Source organism: Trachurus japonicus, chromosome 20, assembly GCF_045865225.1.
Source record: "Trachurus japonicus isolate A0001 chromosome 20, Traja_1.0".
Taxonomy (NCBI): domain Eukaryota; kingdom Metazoa; phylum Chordata; class Actinopteri; order Carangiformes; family Carangidae; genus Trachurus; species Trachurus japonicus.
This window is the reverse complement of record NC_140926.1, coordinates 16,619,710-16,639,912: the sequence shown is the minus strand read 5'-3', so window position 1 is coordinate 16,639,912 and position 20,203 is coordinate 16,619,710. Positions and strand designations below refer to the sequence as shown.

Sequence of the window (20,203 nt, the reverse complement as noted above, 5' to 3'; positions counted from 1 at the left end):
ATCATAATGAAAGCTCTGCAACTACCAGTCTTTGCCCCAGACATTTGACACTAAAGGCCACACGTGAAATGAAAGTAAAGCAAAGCAATGCAATAGAAAATTAACACATATACACACACAGGATCATGTAAAGGTTTTGATCAAAGAACCAGGCTTACATTTACAGCCGCAGCCCAAATCCAACTTTCTCAGCCTGCACACTTGCCACATCCTACTGTGTTACAGCAAAGGCGTAATTAATTTGGCACTGTGTTGATGCACTGCCCCCCTAGTGGACAAGGTCATCGCTTTCTGCTACTACTGTAGGTTATCCAAGTCCTCCATTTGAATAGTAGTCTTTAAAAATACCAGTTCACACATGACATATTACCATTGCGGCTGTTTTTAAACCACTGATTCGAAAAGTGACTTATATAATCATGGATTGTAAGCTTTGTACGCCATGGAATTCATCGGAGTAGTGCTTGGAGTTTAATATTGTTACTTCAGCTGCTTGATTTTCTAAATAGGCCTTTGTCTTTTTTTATCCTGTCACATACAACGGGGAATCCTCACAGACGAGAAGCTAGAACAAAGAACTGTGTTTGACACCTCTGCTTGATAAGCGACTTAAATAATTCATCAAGTAGTAAACTAGTTGTTTCAGCAATTATGTAGAGGTCTGTGCTGGGCAGGTCTTTGCTTTTTGTGTTTTCATCATAAGATTGATTCATTAATTAGATCCCTCTCACACCTTAAATGCTTACTCTTGTTTTCAGGTATCTGTCACCTCTGTGATTGATTGAGATCTTGAGGCGGGGGTAGATGACCCGTCTCCATTGTACATACTTACAGTGGATTTCTGTCTACCAGTGTGTAATGGCGTTGCGTACATGCTCAGGCATATGAGAGCAAGAGGTAATGTGGTTCCTGTAAGTAAATAACCTTAGGTGTAGCTTTGAGGTTGCATCCAGAGTGAGATATAAAGAACCCAAATTAAACAAGCAGTATTTTAGCATGGTGACATGTTCACCTGCAGTATTATTCATAGCTTCAGCAGCAGCAGAGGGATGATTACTTCTCAAAGGGGGACAGGCCCTGACAGATTAACTGATAGATAGGATTCCCCCTCACTGTAAGGTGCACAGCTCTCTGTTTATAATGATGGCTCTCCATCACAGTAGACACATGCCAACCTGTGAAATATTGGCAGTAAACTAAGAAGCTTCAACGCTGATGAAAGATGTTGCCAGGTTTATGTTGGGCTGTCCATCAGTGCCGGGTGAGAGATATATAGATACTGATACTATCACGGATGAGCACAGAGCTTTACAACAGGATACACACCATCTGCACAGGGTCTCTTGTGTCCTGAAACACTCAAAGTATTCACCAAAACAATGTCATGACCCATGGACCTTATACATAATACTGCCACATGGTGTGAGGATGGGAAAAATAAAAGAGGAGCTACTAATTAGAAAATAAAGGCACATATTTTTGGCCTGTAAAACATTATATAAGACCTTCCCTCATTTGTCTGTCTTTATTCTCCACATAAAGCTGTTTTAGATTAGGTAAATTATTTTACCTGGTTGGTTAAATCAGGGTGCTATAGCATATAACAAATGTGCAAATTTGTATGTTTTTAATAAATTGGTTTTTGGTTAAATTGGTTTTTCTTACCTAAGAATAAGGACTGATAGCTGCTCTAAACTAACATAATCCACCTAACAGCCCCTCTAAAGCTCAACACATTATATCCTCCTTATAAATCTGCTAGACTAGACTGATTAGATTGGACTAGAAAGCACAATATGATAAATAATAGTACTAGAGTTTATTTCTATGAGCACGACCTTTGAATGAGTGAATACAGTGACTATCAATTCTAATTTGTAGAGACCAAATGTTGAGTTTGTCTTTATCTCGACACAGTTGTGTCTGACAGCAGAAATCATGTTGTTATCTTGTTGGTGACAAACCACAGTCTCTTTGTGGCTTCTTGGACAGACGGACAACACTGATAGAGTGTGTGTTGCTTCTGACGAGACAAGACCTTTTTCTTTATGAACAGAGATTTAGACTCTTCATTGTCCGTGTCAACTCTGCTCAATAGAAAGATAAAGCACTGTGCATGAGGGAGGTTACAGTAGGCATATGGTGGGAAAAGACCAGAGATAAGTGTGTATGGTGTACCTTCCAGTCAATTAATGCAGTGTTATTAAATTGGGGTATGTTAGGTTTAATGAACTGGACTGAATTAACTGCTAGATTGGTTTGATTAAAATCCATGCGTGTTTTAAAAAAAAAATCATTATTGCTAATTTACCGTAAGTTCAGTCTTAACATTTGCTCATTATTTACATTTCAAATTATTTAATTGCAAGAAAGAAAAATTAAAGTCAGTTACTGTATTTAAGTCATTGAAATTTAGCACAACTGCCCTTTCTGCTGGATGAAATGCAGAAACACATCTACAGTCATGCTGTGTACATGAATATTACCACTGCAACTCTCCCACCGCGTGTGCATCTGTCATTGAGCACTGTTAGAATATGGATATTTCTGACACAGCAGTTACGACGCAGCAGTGAGGCTGCACGTCAGTCAGTCCAGGCTCAATCACCTGAACGCAGCGGGGGAAACGGTGAAGAGGTGTGTGACGGCAGGGAAGAGAGAAACAATCACACCAGCCCCGCATTCACACTCAGTACTCTCTGGCATGACTGAACTGTGCGAGAGACTTCCCTCTGCACCACGGGCAGAGAGTTGTGCCGCTGCTCCGCTCTCTGCATGAGACACACACACACACACACACACACACACACACACACACACACACACACACTCTACTCTGTGACATGAAAGCATAGTGCAGCTTCTTCAGCAACCAGTAGCTTGGTGAGCCTCCATCTGTACTGTACGGCTCACACAGAGAGAAAGTATGAAGGTTAATGCAATGCAGATAAGGAGTGAATCACGGCACGGTAGGACGTAAAGGAAAAGAGAAAGAGAAAAGAGGTGGTAAAATCTGGAAGGGGGGGAAAAGGGGGAGGCACAAAGTCAGGAAGAAAGCCAGAGTGTGTGTGTATCCTGTTTTTTAAAGCAGACTGATCCCTGGATGGGGAGAGGAGAGAAGAGGTGGGGAGTGTAGAGGCGGCGCCCTCCATTAGGAAGCAAGGGACAGCGGTCAATAAAGGACACTCGGAGCTCCACCTCCTCCCCACGCCGAGAAGGAACTTATGTGTGATGATGAGTGCGTCTAAATCCACCAGCAGCTGAACCGGCGTGCCAGCCTGCAACTGTACATCTCTGCCACGGCACAGCACAGCAGCACTGCAGAGGATTTGGCAGCCCGGAGGATCAGGCTCAGGAGTGGCTTCAGATTTTCCGAGTTGGGGTGTAAACAGACGTGCACCTTGCAGACGCTCTGCTGCAACCGCCTCAAGACGGGCAGAGGATGAGGAGGAGGAAGGGGTTTCAGGACAGGACCTGACTTTTTTGAATCCTGAGAGTTCCTTAGTCAGGGGCGGGCGGGCTGGTGGGGGGAAACGCCAGTCCTCTGCTCCCTCTGCTCACTCGTCAATCAGGGGGTAAGGGTGGTCTCCCGTGTCCTCGTCCTCACCTCTGTGTCTTCCGGCGGCCCGCGCCCCTGTGGGCCGAGTGCACGGGCATGGACCGAGGCTGAGTGGATGCTGCTGCCTGACAGGGAGTCTGTGAGACGGCCGTCTGCTCCTCCCCGCCCTGGTCCCCTTCATGCCGTGCTGTGGGCTGGGCCATCGTCGGAGAGCACAGCTTCCATATGTGAGTCTGCTGATTTATCACAGGGGGTCAGAGGACAAAGTGTGTGTGTGTATGTGTGTGCGTGAGATAGATGAAGAGAAGCTGATGAAGGCAACGCTCACCCTGCATGTGCAGACTAATGAGCTTAACGTGCCTCATGATGATTGGTTCATGACGGGTTTTTACTTTATGAATAATTGAGATGTAATTTCTTTCTTCTGTTTGGACAACTTTACTGAAAATATCAGTGTTGGTTCAAAAGCACTTAAGTCAACAGTCAGTGGACGCCTGCCAGCTCAGTGTTGATCACTGTTCCCTGCGAGATCTCTATCCTGTACCAGTCCTGCCTGAGTGCTGCAGGATTTAGCTGAAATATTCAGTTGCTCCGGCCTGACAGTTTTCTGCAGAGCTCTGTTCTCGCCATGCATGCAGACACAATAAATCTTTTATTTCATATTTATTCCAGGGTTTGGACACAGGGCTGAGGTTGTAATTTTTGGCAAATGCTTGGGTTCATACTGCAGGCACACACTCTGTTGACAGCGCGATTTTATTGGGCTTTGCTGGTTTATTTCATGTGTCGTGTTTTGTGCTAGTGTCTGATGCTGTTTATCACATGGTAAGTCAACTGTGGCTGCTCAGCTTAATGAAATGCAGTGAGAGCAAATTCGTGGTTGTTTATCTGCAAACAGATGTGACTTCTGAGGTGGGAAATTTGATGATGTGTGCCCCCCCCCCTCTATATTGTCTTTTACATCTACAGTACAGTTCTGTCACTGAGCTGGTTGGTTTCTAGAGACTCTCTTGTGAATAGCTCAAATGAAGAGACAGTTTCTGCTTTCTAGGTTTCATTTTTCTCCAGCAGAGCTGTGCACAAATTAAGGCAGTTTCCCCCCCCTCATTCACAGTCGTCCAGTACTGCAGATCAAGAGGATCCTCTCTAATTGAGTTTTGCCACTAGATGGCCACGTAACACTTCTACTATCACTCACACACAAGCACTCACACTTCATCACATGAACACACCATTTCCATGCAGAGAGAAAATGCTTTAACACCCTTAAGGCTCAGAAATAAAGTTTTAATGAGGTGTGTTTTTTTTCTCTCCCTCTGTCTGAAATAAGTTATGAAGTCATCCCCAGATCCCAGATAGAAGCTCGATGGACGTTCAGACAAAATGTATTGAGCTCAGTGAGACTGACTAAAAGTGATACGTCAGTTTGGAAAAGTCTGTCTGTGGAATAGTGTGAGGCCATCCTCATTATGTGACATTGTCACTGCATTGTACTCCTGTAATTTTAAGGGCAAATTTGCAGCCTTGTTAGATTTTGATGATAATAATTTTCTAAACAATCTGAAAATTCATTGTCAAAATAATCATTAGTTGTAGTTGTCTAGTCTTGAGGTATATCATGATATAAATCATGTCATGCCACTTAAGAGTTTTAATTAACCTGGGTGAAAAAAAAAAAAAACCTACATCAGCCCAATGTACATCAGTTGAACTGGAGTTTACACTGCTTTGCCTCACACAGACCAAAAGGAGACATTTGCTTAAAAGAAACTGTCTTCATGATGTGAAGTTAATCTTTGTGGCGATGTGAAAATATCAGTGGGAACCAGGATAAGTTGATAAAACACCTGGCTTTGACAATCAACCTCAATACATGGTAGACAACTGATGAATAATCCACTGGATCAGAGGTAAATTTACCCATAAAACTCACACGATGGCAAGACCATGTGATTAACAGCACTGAACTGATGTACAGATCCAATTTTCACTGAAGTTGGAGAAGAAACGGGACATGGGCCAGGGCAGAACTCAACAAATGTTGGTGTGGCTCTGTCTGGTCAAAGAATTGCATTCAAGGATTTTTACAGTAACACTTAGCATTGCAAAATGAGCATCTTTAGCCTTGGCAGAGGTTTGTGCTTTACTGATTGGCCAGTCTGCCTTGATTATGGAGGATAAACATTGTGCATACTTTAAAACAGTCTTGCGTGGGAAACATTCACACTGTAATGCTTATTTCCACACACACTGATTAGTTGTGTGAAGAATGAGAAAAGAAACTGAGAAGCTGATATCCTGCCAAACATCTCATCTTGGCACACCTGGACACTCTGGCCAGTCATGTGAAGTTGGTACGCTTGCTGATTCCCGAAAATGCTGGATGCATTCCTAGGGCGGTAAGGTATGGGATGAATGCTCAGATGCCCTTGGACTGTCCAGATTTTTTTGTCAGGGTGTGTAGACACGTCAGTCAGCGGTTACACATCATGAAAAAATGTTATTTACCAGCTTTAGGAGTTAATTAGGACCTGACCTGAAAGTTCTATGAAACAGCTGCGGGGCAATCAGTGGATTTTGTGATACTGAGAGCTGCAAGTAATATACCAGTTGTGTCCTCAGTCATCCAAGGGAAGGCTGCTCCTCTTTGGAAAAGCCTTTGAAATGGGACCAAGACTTGTGGGCCCATTATGACGTACTCTGTCTACAAATGTGGACTTCGAAGCATCCAGCTCCTGAACTGGAACAAAATTCATCCCAGATATTACGGAGAAGGAAAAATACTAGTGGTCCTGTGCAGACTACTGCACAGTGTTCGGTTACACAATCTGGTTTTGTGTGACACACGCCGCAGTAGGCTGCATCAACATTGACTGTACAACTGAGTAAGCTTTAATTTAACTGATGAGTGGATTAGTGCAGAACCAGCTGTTGATACTGCACACTGGACCGTCTAAGCCCCATGTGTAGGGTGTTTGCATGAAAACAAACCATTCACTGAGAATGAGTATCATTGGCAACATGTGTTTGTGTTTAATGAGCGTGCACAAACTAAGCATGCTGAAATTAATATAATGATTCAGTTGCAGCCAGAGCTTTTGGAGCAAAGGACCGTCCAGTAGTATCTGTATCCAGCGCTGACCTTGAGAGGACCCCAGCTGCCGTGACACGCCACTCTTTCTATGACACTCCTCTCACATGTTTCCAATATGGAGCACCAAACCGCCGTTTTACGTCTGAAATGGGGCGGAACACAATTCCGCTCTGGATGGAATGTGGAGCACGGAGACCCGGCCGGATGGGACTCCGTCTGACAGGCTGAGTAGCCAGTCCCAGACACTCTCCACGGAAACTCAGCTAATTGAAGACAGCAGGCCCCGCTCCACCCCTCCACCCCCCCATACCCCATACCCCCACCTCTCCCCTTTGTTTTCTAGGCTTTCCTATTTGCCATGATGGAGCAGCAGCAGCAGCAGCAGCCAGGACTGTCTGTGAGCTCACAGTCAGTTTCACGAGTCGGTTAAGTAACACGTCAGAGAGCCAGTGCAATACAGAGAGGTCTTTCTATATTTTGCAGATGGCCCATAAACATCTGGTTTTATAAGAAACTAATTGTCAGTGACATTTAAAGCATTTAGTCCTGCACAGTGTTGAAGCATCTACTCAGTTTTGCTTGCAATTAAAAACCAGACTAAAAGCTTACAGTCAACTAGCTGCTCCACAAAAAGCTCATAACTTTAGCCTGCTAACATCCTCACGAAGAAAATTCTAACATACGGTAGTTAAGACAGTGCTATCTTTATCATTTCATTGTTGTTGTTTGATGTGTTAGCATGTCGACATAACTCTAAACATATAATGTATCACAGATGGATAGAAATTTGATTAGTTGCGGAGGTTGTGGAGATGATGAAAAGATTATTATCAGAGTTACCAAGTGTGTTGTGTTTATCTTAAGGTGGCACTAGAGGGGGGAACAAATCAACACTAGTATTTTTTTAAGATAGATGTATCAATTTGAAGCCATTAATATCTGTGGTCCCACACGTTTCTGGATGTTGTGATATTGTGTGTAGTGACCACATGAAGAATGAGAAGTGGTCCATTTTTGAACATGACTGAAGACTAATTTTCTCAGAAAACACTGAGCTTTGTGTGCTAGTGGTGAGCTCATCTCCCATGACAAAAGTGTGACCTGGAATTCCGAGTTTTCCAGGCCTTGGGATGCACGCCCAGGGAGGAGTGTCAGACCAGCAAAGAGCAGACTGGAGCAGGGTTTCCTTGGCAGCAGTCATGCGTTCTTTCACGTTTCCAGAGAATATGAAAATGTCCGGAAACTGAGCAGCTAATTGGCCACAGAGGCCCGTAGGAATGTCTCGGATTTAGTTGGATTTTTTTTTTTTTTTTTTACTGCTTTTACATAATCTATCACCTCACTGTGGGACTGGAAAGTGTGATATATATCTGTGGAGCGATATGTAGAGTATAGCTCCACTCCAGCCTGGAAACACTGATGTCAGTGACACTGTGTGCACTGACCCTGATTCAGTTACAACTGGGCTGCATCAGTCTGGTTTTTAAAACTCTCACTAGTCTGGAAACGGTGAAGTCATGGGGAGAAAGATGCAGCTCACTCCCTACAAAATATACAGCATGTAGAAGATGATGGATGAAAGGTGTTTCATTATATACAGTAATGTCAGACCACAGTGAATCACTACATGACTATGGATCTTTACGTCTCCCCCCTTATTCCCTTTTTGTGTCTATAGCATTAGGTGCCCAATAAAGACAGTGCATGTATCTGTATGAATGTGGAGCTACAGTGTAGACCGTGTCAATAAATACACTGTGTGACATATCTTCAAGACATGCAGTTTTACAACTTGCTGTTTGAGATCCATATAAGGCAATTTGTTCCCTGTGATGAATGATAATTTTAGCTGTGTCTCTCCTCCAGCGTGTCATCGCCTGGATCCCTGTTATCAGTGGTCACTCATTTTATGAGGCTTAACCATTTTCCGGTACAGTCTATTTAGTAATTACATTTACTGTATTAGCATTGTAACACCACGCTAAACAGCACATGGCTCGATGGTGTAGTGTGTGTCTGATGTGTCTTCTTGGTGGAGCTGTAGGAATTTGTTATATGAGACGTTAGTTTTAGGTTAAAGAAGAACTATGTAAGTCCGGTCGCTTTTCAGCTGTTTTGCTAACCCTCGTCCTGGCCATGTGCATTTGTTTACAACAAAGCCGGCTAGAAAGCAATCAATAGAGCGGTAGATAAAGTTATATATCATATACAATGTTACGATGTGTATTTTTGTGTAGTTTAATCTGTCATAAACAAGAGATTATGGGTTACAGGGCACGTTGGTATTGCGGTGCGCAGCGACGAGAGCTGGGACACCGGGGCGGTGGGCCCGATTTTGCAAAGTTGTTTTTCAGCCAAGAGACAATAAGTGACACGCACGTGGAAGGCAGAGAGCCTCCATTCTCCCTGTCACAAGTTAAGCCATTTATTAAACCATCACAATTACTCCAAAGCTGTTCAGTTAAGGTAAAAATGTAGCAAAGTTAGCTACAAATCCTGCATACTTACTCTTTAAGGCTGATTTTGAGTTATAACTCCTTTTCATTCCTCCTCCTCCTCATCTTTGTTCCACTTGACCTGTGCTGACTGTATGTGGTGTCACTTCATCCCAGTAACAATTTACATAAGTCTGCAAAGAAATGGACAATCATGCTATCATTAGTGAGGGGAAGGTGCCGTGTGCTCAGACGTCAGACATCCAGGGCACCCAGGCCAAACCAAGCATCACTTAAAGCAGGAGCAGATGTTCTTTGAGGCCAATTAACAGCACAGAGATGCAGACAACCTTGTGCACCAGAGGGGGGCTGCCGGCCCATATGGATACTAGAAACAATTAATTAGAGCAACAGACGTTAAAAATGGATCAGGAGCTGTGTAAAGTCTTACTTCAAAACGTCAACTCCTGAACCTCGATATTGGTCTGAGTGATTGAAATGGACTGGTGCTCAGCAGCCAATTTGAATAATAAAAATTGCAGCAATTATGAAATGCAACTACAAATTTTAAGCGAGGCTCAGAGATTATATGATTACATGGAGAGATTATGTTTGGACATCAAACAATTAGATGATACACAGAAAATTAGCAGCTATTTTAATAATAAATTTCCTGTTTGATGCCAACTGTCACTGACTCTGGGTTGAGGTTCTGATGTGGCAAATGTCCTGTTTTAACAGGGGGTTGATTATCTTAATGATTTAGGTCGACAAAATGAACAAACTTAAGTCATTACCAGGACAAAAAGACTATGCAGTTAAACAAGAAAATACCCACTAGATTAATTGATAATGAAAATACATGTAATGTATGTGTTTGGAAGTGTGTATAATAGTGTGTATGTTTGCCCAAGTATTGGCCATTCAAAGTAATGCCACTTGTTAATGCAAAAAAACAAACAACAAACATAAAACCGAGAAAATGTGTATTTCAGCAGAATGCAAGTGTTTGTTTGTTGTTTTTCAATGTTGTCAGATCAGTCGAAACATCCCCCTTTTTATTCCAGTTAAAAGCACAATTTCCTCAGGTTGTTAATGTACAGTCTGAAGTTTTTTCTGCCACCGATCAAGAGATCTGCAGCTGCTGTGTGGCTCAATACCACTTAAGTGCAGCCACTCAAATCAGCAAGGATAGCTTTAAAACTCCTCACTGATCTTTTACAAGTAATCCGGATTGACTTGTGTAAACAGACACCGACAGGGAGAGAAGTTGTCGGAGTCACAGAATTGAAGAGAAGACAAAAGTGAGTAAGGCTGGTGAAGCTGAGTGAGAGGGAAAGAAGAGGATAAATTGGTGCCAGAGAGAGAGTGGATTTAATTCTGGATCAGAGAACAACGCCACCTCTGACTGACAAAAGATGAAAGAAAAAAAAAAAAGAGGCAGGCCGAGTCCCATTTCCACCGAGCATCTCCTTACTCATGGCGCTCGTCTCTTAGCAAACAGGTGCCATGACGACAGCTACCCAGCCGGGCGAGAAGATGTACCCCCGAGAGAGGTGTAGGGAGTAGGTGGAGAGGACGTAAGAGGAGGTAAAACAGAAAGAAGGGAAGGTGATGAATGGAGGAGGAACCCTCGGAGGGTGAAGACCTGGGGAAGTAGCCTACACCTTCCTGTGCTCCTCCCTGTCCTTTGTTGGGGGGGGGGTGACCTGCCCGTCATCCGAGAGCCCGTCCTCTCCTCCAGAGACTCAGCACATTCATCCTGATGCTTCTCTAAGCTCACCCTCAGGAGCCGGCCACAAAGATCTGCTCCGCGATTGGGTGCGCGCTGCGGCTCAGCAGGGCGGGGTTAAACCTGCTGGGATGTTTCATATTCATACTGAGCGTGAATACATAATCAGTCCATCAGGTCACTTTGTGCTGTCAGGGAGAAGAGCCTCAGAGTTTTCTGGATAAACTTACATGATCTTGACTTTCTTTTTCTTTTTTTTTCTTCTTTTTTTTTTTGGTTGGCGACGTGAAGGAGCCTGAAAAAACTCAGTTGTTTTCCTCCTGTGTGTGTGTGGAGCGGTGATCTGATCCTCCTGACATATGCTGGATTCAGTCAGAGCAGGCAATTGGGGCTTGCAGGTTTGCGCGGCAGACGATGACCTATGGCTGAGCGCGACGTGCCCCCGGCCGTCACCCCTGATCCCGCTCAGACTTGCCCACGCAACAGGCTGTGGGGCTGAACGCTGCTGAGGAGGGGGCTCCTCTCACCACGTTACCAGCCTGCTCTTGTTGCCATGAACAAACAAGCCAAGAATAAAAATGTCTCATGGGTAAGTGGTATGTGTTGGTGCAACTTCTTGCCACTGCTAAATGTGGGTTTTTGTTGTTTTTTTCACTTTCTGTTCTGTAGTCTCTTCAATACCATTGGACGTCAGTGACGCAATGCAACATTTGTGCATCACTATTGATAAGACTTTCTGGTTTAACAGATTATGTGGAGACTATTACAGTATATTTTCATTGGTTTTTGATGCTCCTGTGCCCAGTGGTTATTCCAAAGAGAGGCTTAGAGATTTAGGTATTATATAACTACAAGCTACTACATGCCCACTTTATGAAATCTGGTTATCAGTCTGCCAACTCTGCCTCTGTTGCAAGAACATGACGGATGTGATAAAGTGAAACTATAAACGTAGGAAACTCAATGCTGAATCTCTCAGGAAAATGCATAGCAATAATACTAAGAGTAGGTAAACAGTATTTTTTATACCATGATGTTGTCACAAGTTTTTTAACATGTGTGTTTGAGATCTGATTCTTTGCCAGTGCAGACGGATCAGGGGAGATTAGAGTGAGAGTGGCTTTGCGAGGATGAAATCAGCTACTTGGGGAAAAGGGGGGTGGGGCAGGGAGGAGAGGAGAGGATGTGATGGAGTTGTGGTTTACTACTGAATCTACTCTGTCTTTCTGTGGAGTTAAAAAAAACATTTTCTCTGACTGATTCTGCAGTCGCATGACCTCCAACCACTCAGCTTAGCCCTGTTGTTATGTAATTTGCGAAATCTCTTGGCGGAGTTACTGTATGTCAAGTGCAAGTGGCACAGTCATGGTGTGATGAACCTGAGGGTCTCCTCCATATACACCATATGTTGTGCTCTCTCCTAAACAAGCATTCGTGTTTGACACTGATAACGTTGCATTTTTTGTTGTCCAGTATATTGTATGTGTGCACGTGTGCATAAATAGAGATGTACTTATGTGTTTTCCTCCGGAGGGAAACGCTGTTCCACTTTCCCCTCAACCCGCCCATATGGCGCATATGTCATGCTGCTGCTCTCTGCAGCCCAGCTCTCTGTCCTCACAATGAACCTGATCATTGCTGCGCAGACAGAGCTGCCTTAAAGTACCTTAAAGTACCTCAGTGCTGAATGGCACAGTGCTGCTTCTCAGTCACATTTAATGTGCCAGACAAGAATCGTCTGAGCAAGTCTCAACAGTTCAAACAGTTGTTACCCTGGTATGTTCACCCACTCATTTTATTTCATGACTTACTATATACTTGATGTACTGTTCTTAGATAACTGGAAATGTCAACCAAAGCATCTAGACAGGGAATTGAATACTGAATAGACTATGTTTTACTTGGCCCTAACAAATAATATTTCCACTTAATTTTGCACGCTGTATTTGGCAGGCTATTGAGTATTTAGTTGTGCTTGGCTGGTGTGTTCAAGGTGAACTTTTGTAAGAAAATGTGAAGCCACCTGAGACTAAACAGTGTTTGATCACTTAACCCATGCTGGCTCTTGTGGTTTCTAGGGCGCTCAGTAAACAACACGCTAATTATTTTTTTGCTAACAGTGCCTTGCAAGATGTGGTCCCACAAAATACATGCTAAATTTGGCCAGAACAAACTCACACACATTCATGCAAATATAAACTTTGCAGTCCATTAGGATAATTTGAGGGCAGTCTGCCAATGATATGATGAGAAACTCTGTGATCTGGGTGAAAGTGGAGAAAAGCACACACAGTGGATTTATCCATGTATTATTATTATTACAGGTGCACATTTTGGCCTGGTGGTGGTGCAAGAGGAGAGGTCATGGGTCATCAAAACCCTGTGGAGTCACCAGATCCATACCAAGCCATGCCAACAGTTAGAAACATGAAATACGTACTGTACACCGTTCTCGCTTCAACCCACACACACCCACAACATGCTACAGTACATGAACAACACTGATTTCTTCTGCAGAAACTCTTGACTTTTCTCGTGCATTCGAAGTGACTCTGTAACGCACTGATCCCAGGTATCTACTCATCTATCCAATAAGCCTAATGACTTTGAGGGTCACATTCATAATCACAGGGGTGGGCAGTGGCAGGCGGATTAGGACTCCAGATGGTGCTGTTACCGTCTGACTGTCTGTCTGGCTACGGATGTACAGCTGCAGGAGGTCACATGTTTTACTACAGCGGTCAGCTCTGCCACTGCAGCCGCAGCAGCTCAGCATCACATCAGCACCAAAGCTTTTCTCTAGTATCACTGGAGCAAGTATTTGTTGATTCTTGTCTCTTGAGTTTTAACGTGTGCTTGCGTGCGTGCGTGTGTGTTCCAGTCTGCCGTGCCGTGCGTAATGTCATGTAGTTGTTTGACCACGCAACAGATGTCACACTATCAAATTAAAGCTTAATGCCTGGCCGGCTGAAGAAAAACACTTCAGAGCTAACCATGACACCGTATAGCTTAAACACTCGACTATGTGCGCGTCTCCGCTCGTGCCCATGTCGGCGTGCGTGTGTTGTGCCAGAGAGAGACTCCTCAGCCGGCTTCTCTCCACATGAGGCATGACACTTGCTGTTAGACGAGCTCTTGAGGATGACTACATCTAATTTCTTCTCTGCCAGATATCACCTTCGCTGTGACACCCGTTGTGTTTAACAGCAACTGGCCAGGCAGCACAGGCAGTCAGAGTTATCCCTGTTTAGCTGAGGCAAAGAGGTTGGCTTTTTTTTTTTTTTTTTTATGCCAAGCGTCAGCTGCTTGCACCCTTGGGTCATGGTACTCTGAACAAAAACCAGGGGATTTGCATAATTCATTACAGTCGCTGTGGAACGGAGAGGCGACACAGGTGTCCTGGGCATTGTGGGAGAACGAGCATGTCTAAGAAGCCAAAGGTAAAAAAAAACTAAACAACAACACACAACCTGTTTGTGTTTCTGTGTAAATCAGCAGCTTAGGTCTCTATCCTTGTACTAGTTGTAGCAATGACTTCTTTTCTGAAAGCTTTTGCCGTCCTGTCTCTCAGTTCAGACTGCCTCGACTGTGGCTGTGGTTTGCTTGTGTGCTGTGTGCTGTTTTGTTTGTGATGACATCAAGAGTGTCACAACCCACTGTATATCCTGTATGCGAGGTCTGCTTACATAGGCCCGTACCGTTAGAATTGCATGTCGTATAAGTAGAGCTTAGTTTCGTGGATCACTGCTGGTCTATATCTGTATTTCAGTTCTGTGGAAAGGCTCTGGTGCTCACAAAGCTTTTCTGCAGGTGAGAGGCAATCTGCAGGGTCATCTTTATCTCTCAGGTCTACTGAAAGAGTCTGTTCATGGAGCTAAATCCTGTCTTTTAACTGTTTTTAGATCAAGTGTAGCGAAGTGATTTAATCCATGTCATTTTATACAATGTAGGACAGTGTTTCCTTTTGACATCTGATGCCTTTAATATCTTCTACTTCAACAGCAGTGAAGTGATTTTTTGGCTTATTTTAGAGGTTTTAAAGGTGCTCTCTTCAGCGTTATTCACGTAAATGCACTTTGTGTGTGTGTGTGTGTGGTGTGTGTGCGTGTGTGTGTGAAGCTTGACAAATGTGTTCAGTGCATTTTCCTTCTCGTAAAATACAAGATCTAGTAAATCATCTGAAAATGTGATTTATTTCTTTAAGGGAAGAATGCCATAATGAGGAGAAGATTTTCTGCTTTTCCCTGCCGTGTATATATAATTTTAAAGTTAATATCTTAACATTTGGGTCTATTTTACTGACAAAACAAGACAGCTGCAAGGGCATTACTATGTCTATTAATGCGTTTCCACCACTAATTGTCTATTAAGAAATGGAGAAAAACAAATGTACTGCTGCATCATCTGAATGCAACAAAACTCATGGAAACATTTGGCACCAGTTTACAATAAGACTCCCTTTACAAAGGAGTTATGGATGGTTTATAACCAGTTTATGTAGTAGCTTTTATATGCTCTTAGATTAGAAGGGAAACAGTGACCTGTTGCTTGCTAAATTGTGAGCCTATATCAAATATTATTTTCTTGAAATGTCTTGATTAGCATTTGTTCCTCTCTGCTTCATCATCATTTGTTATAGATTACTAACAATTAACAAAGGGTTTAATTTCGCAAATCAAATTATGACACATCAAATTAACAGATTCCTACTCAAAGGCCTTGGTAATGTTGTTTACCTTGCTGTCCTCATTATAATCACAGCTGGTGATCAGATTGTCATGCGCAGTGGATATTGACATGTGGATGCGTTTTGTTGGTTGGTATCTTCTTTAGGGATTTATTCCAGGTGTAAAAGACTTGAATAACCTTCACCCATCCATTCTTTGTCCCAGTGTTCACATGCACATTGTTCAACTCTCAGCCCATTAGGAGCCTTAATGTAAAGTGTTGAAATTATCATAGGTTATTGATGTGCTACTTCAAGACTCCGACACCTCAGGTCAGATTATTAAATTTGCTAATTCTGTTAACCAACTGGGACGTGGGATGTATCTGATTTGTCCTGTTGACCTCTTGATCTGCAACCCCTTCACTGGAGTGTGGTCAGCTGAAGGTATGGACAACAGCTTTTGACAGCTCCTGACCACTTTTCATGTCAGTCATTTCTTCTACTGTAAATCCTGGATTGGTTTAAAGGCTGAAGCAGATTTAAATCTCCTTACCAAGAGAAGCAATCATTACAAAGTGAGTCAGGGGATCAAGTGGACACAAGCAATTGCCCCCGTGGGTGTTACTATGTGCAGCATGGATCATTGTCTCCCTCCTGTAGAGACAGAGCAGGCTACAGTAGAAAGATGAGCATGTGACGACACAGCGGATTATTGTCTCTCACAGAAACAGACAGTTTGACTGTTTGAATTAGAAAACCATCAGAGATGTCAGAGCAGGACACCAAAGTGGCCTTTTTAGTCCAAATACGCACAAAAAAAGGAGTTGCAACTTGCACATGTTTATTTGACAGAAAGTGAACATGTTATGTGTTCTAAATCATGGATCTAGGTTAAAACTCAGAGATGGTGTCTACTGTTTTGCTAACCCTCATCCTGGCTATGTGAGAAATCAATCAATAGAGCGGTAAATAATGTTATATCATATATGATGTTACAACGTGTATATTTGTGTAGTTTAATCTGTCATAAACAAGAGATTACGAGTTACGGGGTGTGTTTGTGCCCACGTTTGAGTCCAGAGCTGGGACACTGGGGCGGTGACCTCAATCATTGCAAAGTTGTTTTTCAGCCAAGAGACGCAACAAGTGACACGCATGTGGAAGGCAGAGAGCCTCCATTCTCCCTCGTAACAAGTTAAGCCATTTATTAAACTGTCACAATTACTCAAAAACTGTTTAAGGTAAAAATTTAGCATAGTTAACTACAAATCCTGCATAGTTCCTCTTTAATATGTATTTTTAATTATTTACTTAAACCTGATAAAACCTGCTTCCCCTGAGATAAACCTTTTGGGACAAAGTGTTGTTGTGTTTTCTGGTAGCTATAGTTACAGCAGTATTTTACAGCAAGTTTGTGAGCAGCTTGTCTGCAGAGCAGACAAATGTTTCTCTCAGGATTTAGTGAAATGTGGGGATTGAAATTTGGGTTTTCAGTCTGTTTCTGTTGTCTATGTACAGTATGTTGGCAAAAGAGAAGAGCCTGTGTAACCTAAACCCCAATCACTAAATTGCCAGATATCATTTACATCTAACTAATTAAAATGGTAGAGCCCCAACTCTGTGCCAAAACCATTCATGTGATATGAGCGACTGACGATCTGTGTCTGTCTCCCACCTGCCGTCCGTTGTTTGTTCGTGTCACCATGAAGGTCGGGGGTAGTTACTGTGCTCTGTACTTGTTTAAGTGTGTATGCATACAGCGTGAGTGTATCGCCCTCTGCCTGTGTTTGCCTGACCCATGCATGACAACAGTCAGCAGAAGAGTTTTTCCAATGACTCCATGTGGGACAGCCGATGTGTTGATGTGCTCAGCGAGCGTGAAGTGACTCAGTTAGCACGACACACTGCATCCCAGCCGCCAAACATCGTACACTGTTGTCCATGTCAGCGCTTCAGAATTCATCAAGTCTTTGCATGCACCCGCTGTCCAGCAGCTCCGAGCTCATGATTTTCATTCCCTTGGGCATGCTTGACAAGCTCTCTTTGTCTCCACGGACTAAACACATCTTGGGAAGGGTGAGTTTTGTTCCACTTTTAACCTAAACTGTTACACATTACAAGGCTATAAGGCTTTACTGTGTACTCCAGACCTTACCCCTCTGTTCTCAGTTATACGGAGACATTTTAGCCTCATGTGTATGATGTGAGCGCAGGTTCAGTGCTATTCTCAGGTTTGGTACACATGCCAGTGGGATGCCCTTTGGTGGAGTGAGGGAAACAGCAGTCGAACTCTCGAGTCGCTCAGAGAGGCAGCAGGAAACAGAGCAGCTGGGGCTTCTCTCTCTCTCTCATCCTCTGTCCCCATCTCTCTTATTTCTTCTTCATCACTCTCTCCCTCGTTTTACCTCTCTCCTTCCTTTCTCTCGTTGGCTGTAATTAGAGATGGTCCCAAAGGCTCAAGTGGCCTGCCATGTGTTGTAGCTAGGTAACCTCAGTCAGACGCTGGCTGCCGGCCCCGGGGGGTTTCATTAGATGTGAATCACAGTCACATCAGGCCTGGCGTGGGTTCTCCTGTCTGATCTGGATATCATGCATCAGGATCAGTACAGTCATGCTCTAGATGCAATCTTTGCAGCATTTACAACCTTTCAGTAGAGCGGGGTATCATTTAATTTCTTATTTTCTTTTTCTTTTTTTTTGTTACAAGTGCCTTTGCAAATACACTGTTTTTCAAAAAGAGGAATATTACATTTTGTTGTTCTTGTCGAGAGCCTACAGTTAGTTAGCTTAGCATTAGGACAGTAAACCGCAGAATGGGTTAGCTTTGCTCAGTTTATGTGCTGAACTATTTCTTGGCATGGACCAGCTCTCACCAGTTGTTTTGATGTTAATTAGTGAGGTTTGGAGGCCCTGAAACACAGATTTTGTTACCTGTGGACAGAGCCAGGCTTTGTGTTTCCCTCTGTTTGAAGTCTATGCTAAACTTATCTGATTGGCTGCTGGCTACATGTATATCATAAAGACAGGAGTGTCTTCTTATTGTTTCTGTCTGCAAGAAAGTGAATAAACGTATTTTCCCCGAGTTCAGCCAGTCCACAAAACGTATTGAGTTTCAATACCTCCATTAGCGGTACAATTCAGGCATTTACTCCCATCCAAAGTAATTGAAAGTATTAGGAAAGATTATCATTTGTCTTTAAGAGAAAGGTTGTTAAGGGTTACTTACGGGATACATCTAAACACATGTGGTGCATTCTTTAAATTGTGCTTGAAGGAAGCTAACAAAATAAGCATTTATTTAATGGTAGTCTTCTGGATGGTTGCTTGTTTTTTTTGTATAGGGAAAGATTTATCCACCAGCACTTGAAGTCGTCTTGGGGAGTTTCATTTGTGTAATAGCATTCTTGGCAAAGCAAAACACCCTTTGGAGGAGCCTTTCTGACAGACCCTCAGTGATCTAATTGTGGTGTAGTTTAGCCCATTAGTGATCTTTTTAGCTTTACTGAATGTCTATAATATCGTTTATATGAACCATGGCCTGTCACAATTGCACATTTGACAGAAAAAAAACACATCTGATGTCTCTGGATATTATTTCTGTCGTTGGCGAGATGCTTCAGGTCAGAATCAATCAATTATCATGAGTTTGTGCTGTTGGTTCATCCTCTGTTATGATGTCCTCAGTGTTATGATTTTGTATTGATGTAAGGCAGATTAACTCATGATCCTGTGTGCTTTATCACTGTAAAGTGTGTTTGGCAGAGTAGAGAGGGTTTGTTTTGGGCTGTTTACTTTAATGTGAGCGGTGGCCACTGCAGAGTCGCACTTGCATGAAACTGTCGGACACCTGTGTCCACCGACTCCACTCCTGATATGGAGATAGACTGGCACTGGCCTGGTGGCTGCAGAGAGCATCCTGTAACTGATCTGACCACTACAATGGGTTGATGTAGACAATACACTGAAGCGTCAGTCTGCGAGGCCGTCTCCTGAAGGCTATGGATGGGTTCAGTGGTTCAGGTTCAGAGTGATTGCTTTGACTCTGCACTGTATTTGAAATTGTATTAGACACCGAGCAATTACTTGATTAAGCAAGTGGTTGATTAAAAGAAGACTTGTTTACAACAAATCTAATAATCTATTAATACATTTTCATTTTTTTCAAGTTTCCACTTGTTTCCAACTAACTGAATACTTTGGGTTTTTGAAGGTTGTCAAACAAAACAAGCAAGACCTAGCCTAGAAATCTAGACGCACCCTAGCGGCAGCAAATATATTTTCTCCGTATGGGTCTAGAAACGAGCCATAGGAACTTTTTGAGTCTCGAACACCGTTTGTGTTCACCAATCACAGCGCTCTATCTGTTTAGAGAGTCGTTGGGCGGGCTTAACGCGATGACGACATACATTTTAATTGGCTTGTCAGGCTAATGTCATCCTGCTCTTTGCTCTGATTGGTCGTAGCACTAACCTATTGCGTGCAGAGGCAGTTTGAAAGACAGCCTTCATCCCGCCCCCTGGATTGAGCCGAGGTCTACCGGTCGTTGCCAGACTATACATTTTAATGATATAGTCTGGCTTGTCAGGCTAAGCAAGACCTTGAGTTCTGGTAAAATGTGATGGGCTTTACCATATTCTGACATTTAATTGACCAAATTGTTAATGAAAAAAAACTGATGGATTAATGAGACAATAATTGTTAGAGATGGAAGATA

The 20,203-nt window shown here is 43.0% G+C and overlaps 2 protein-coding genes across 5 annotated transcripts in view; both read left to right on the top strand.

The window, feature by feature from the left end:
- Positions 1–20,203, top strand: part of LOC146966724 (zinc transporter ZIP12-like) — a 201,537-nt gene that overhangs the window by 18,504 nt on the left and 162,830 nt on the right. The gene's annotated exons all lie outside the window — the stretch shown is intronic.
- Positions 1–20,203, top strand: part of cacnb2a (calcium channel, voltage-dependent, beta 2a) — a 61,141-nt gene that overhangs the window by 6,482 nt on the left and 34,456 nt on the right. The window contains exon 1 of one of the 4 annotated variants that reach the window (XM_085763315.1): positions 3,605–3,786. The exons of 2 other annotated variants lie outside the window; for them this stretch is intronic. In XM_085763315.1, coding sequence (XP_085619441.1) covers positions 3,739–3,786 — 48 coding nt within the window. In that variant the 5' untranslated portion in view covers positions 3,605–3,738. Of the gene's footprint in view, positions 1–3,604; positions 3,787–17,415; positions 17,566–20,203 lie in introns of those variants that run through there. One more of the 4 variants, XM_085763311.1, reaches the window with a different exon arrangement.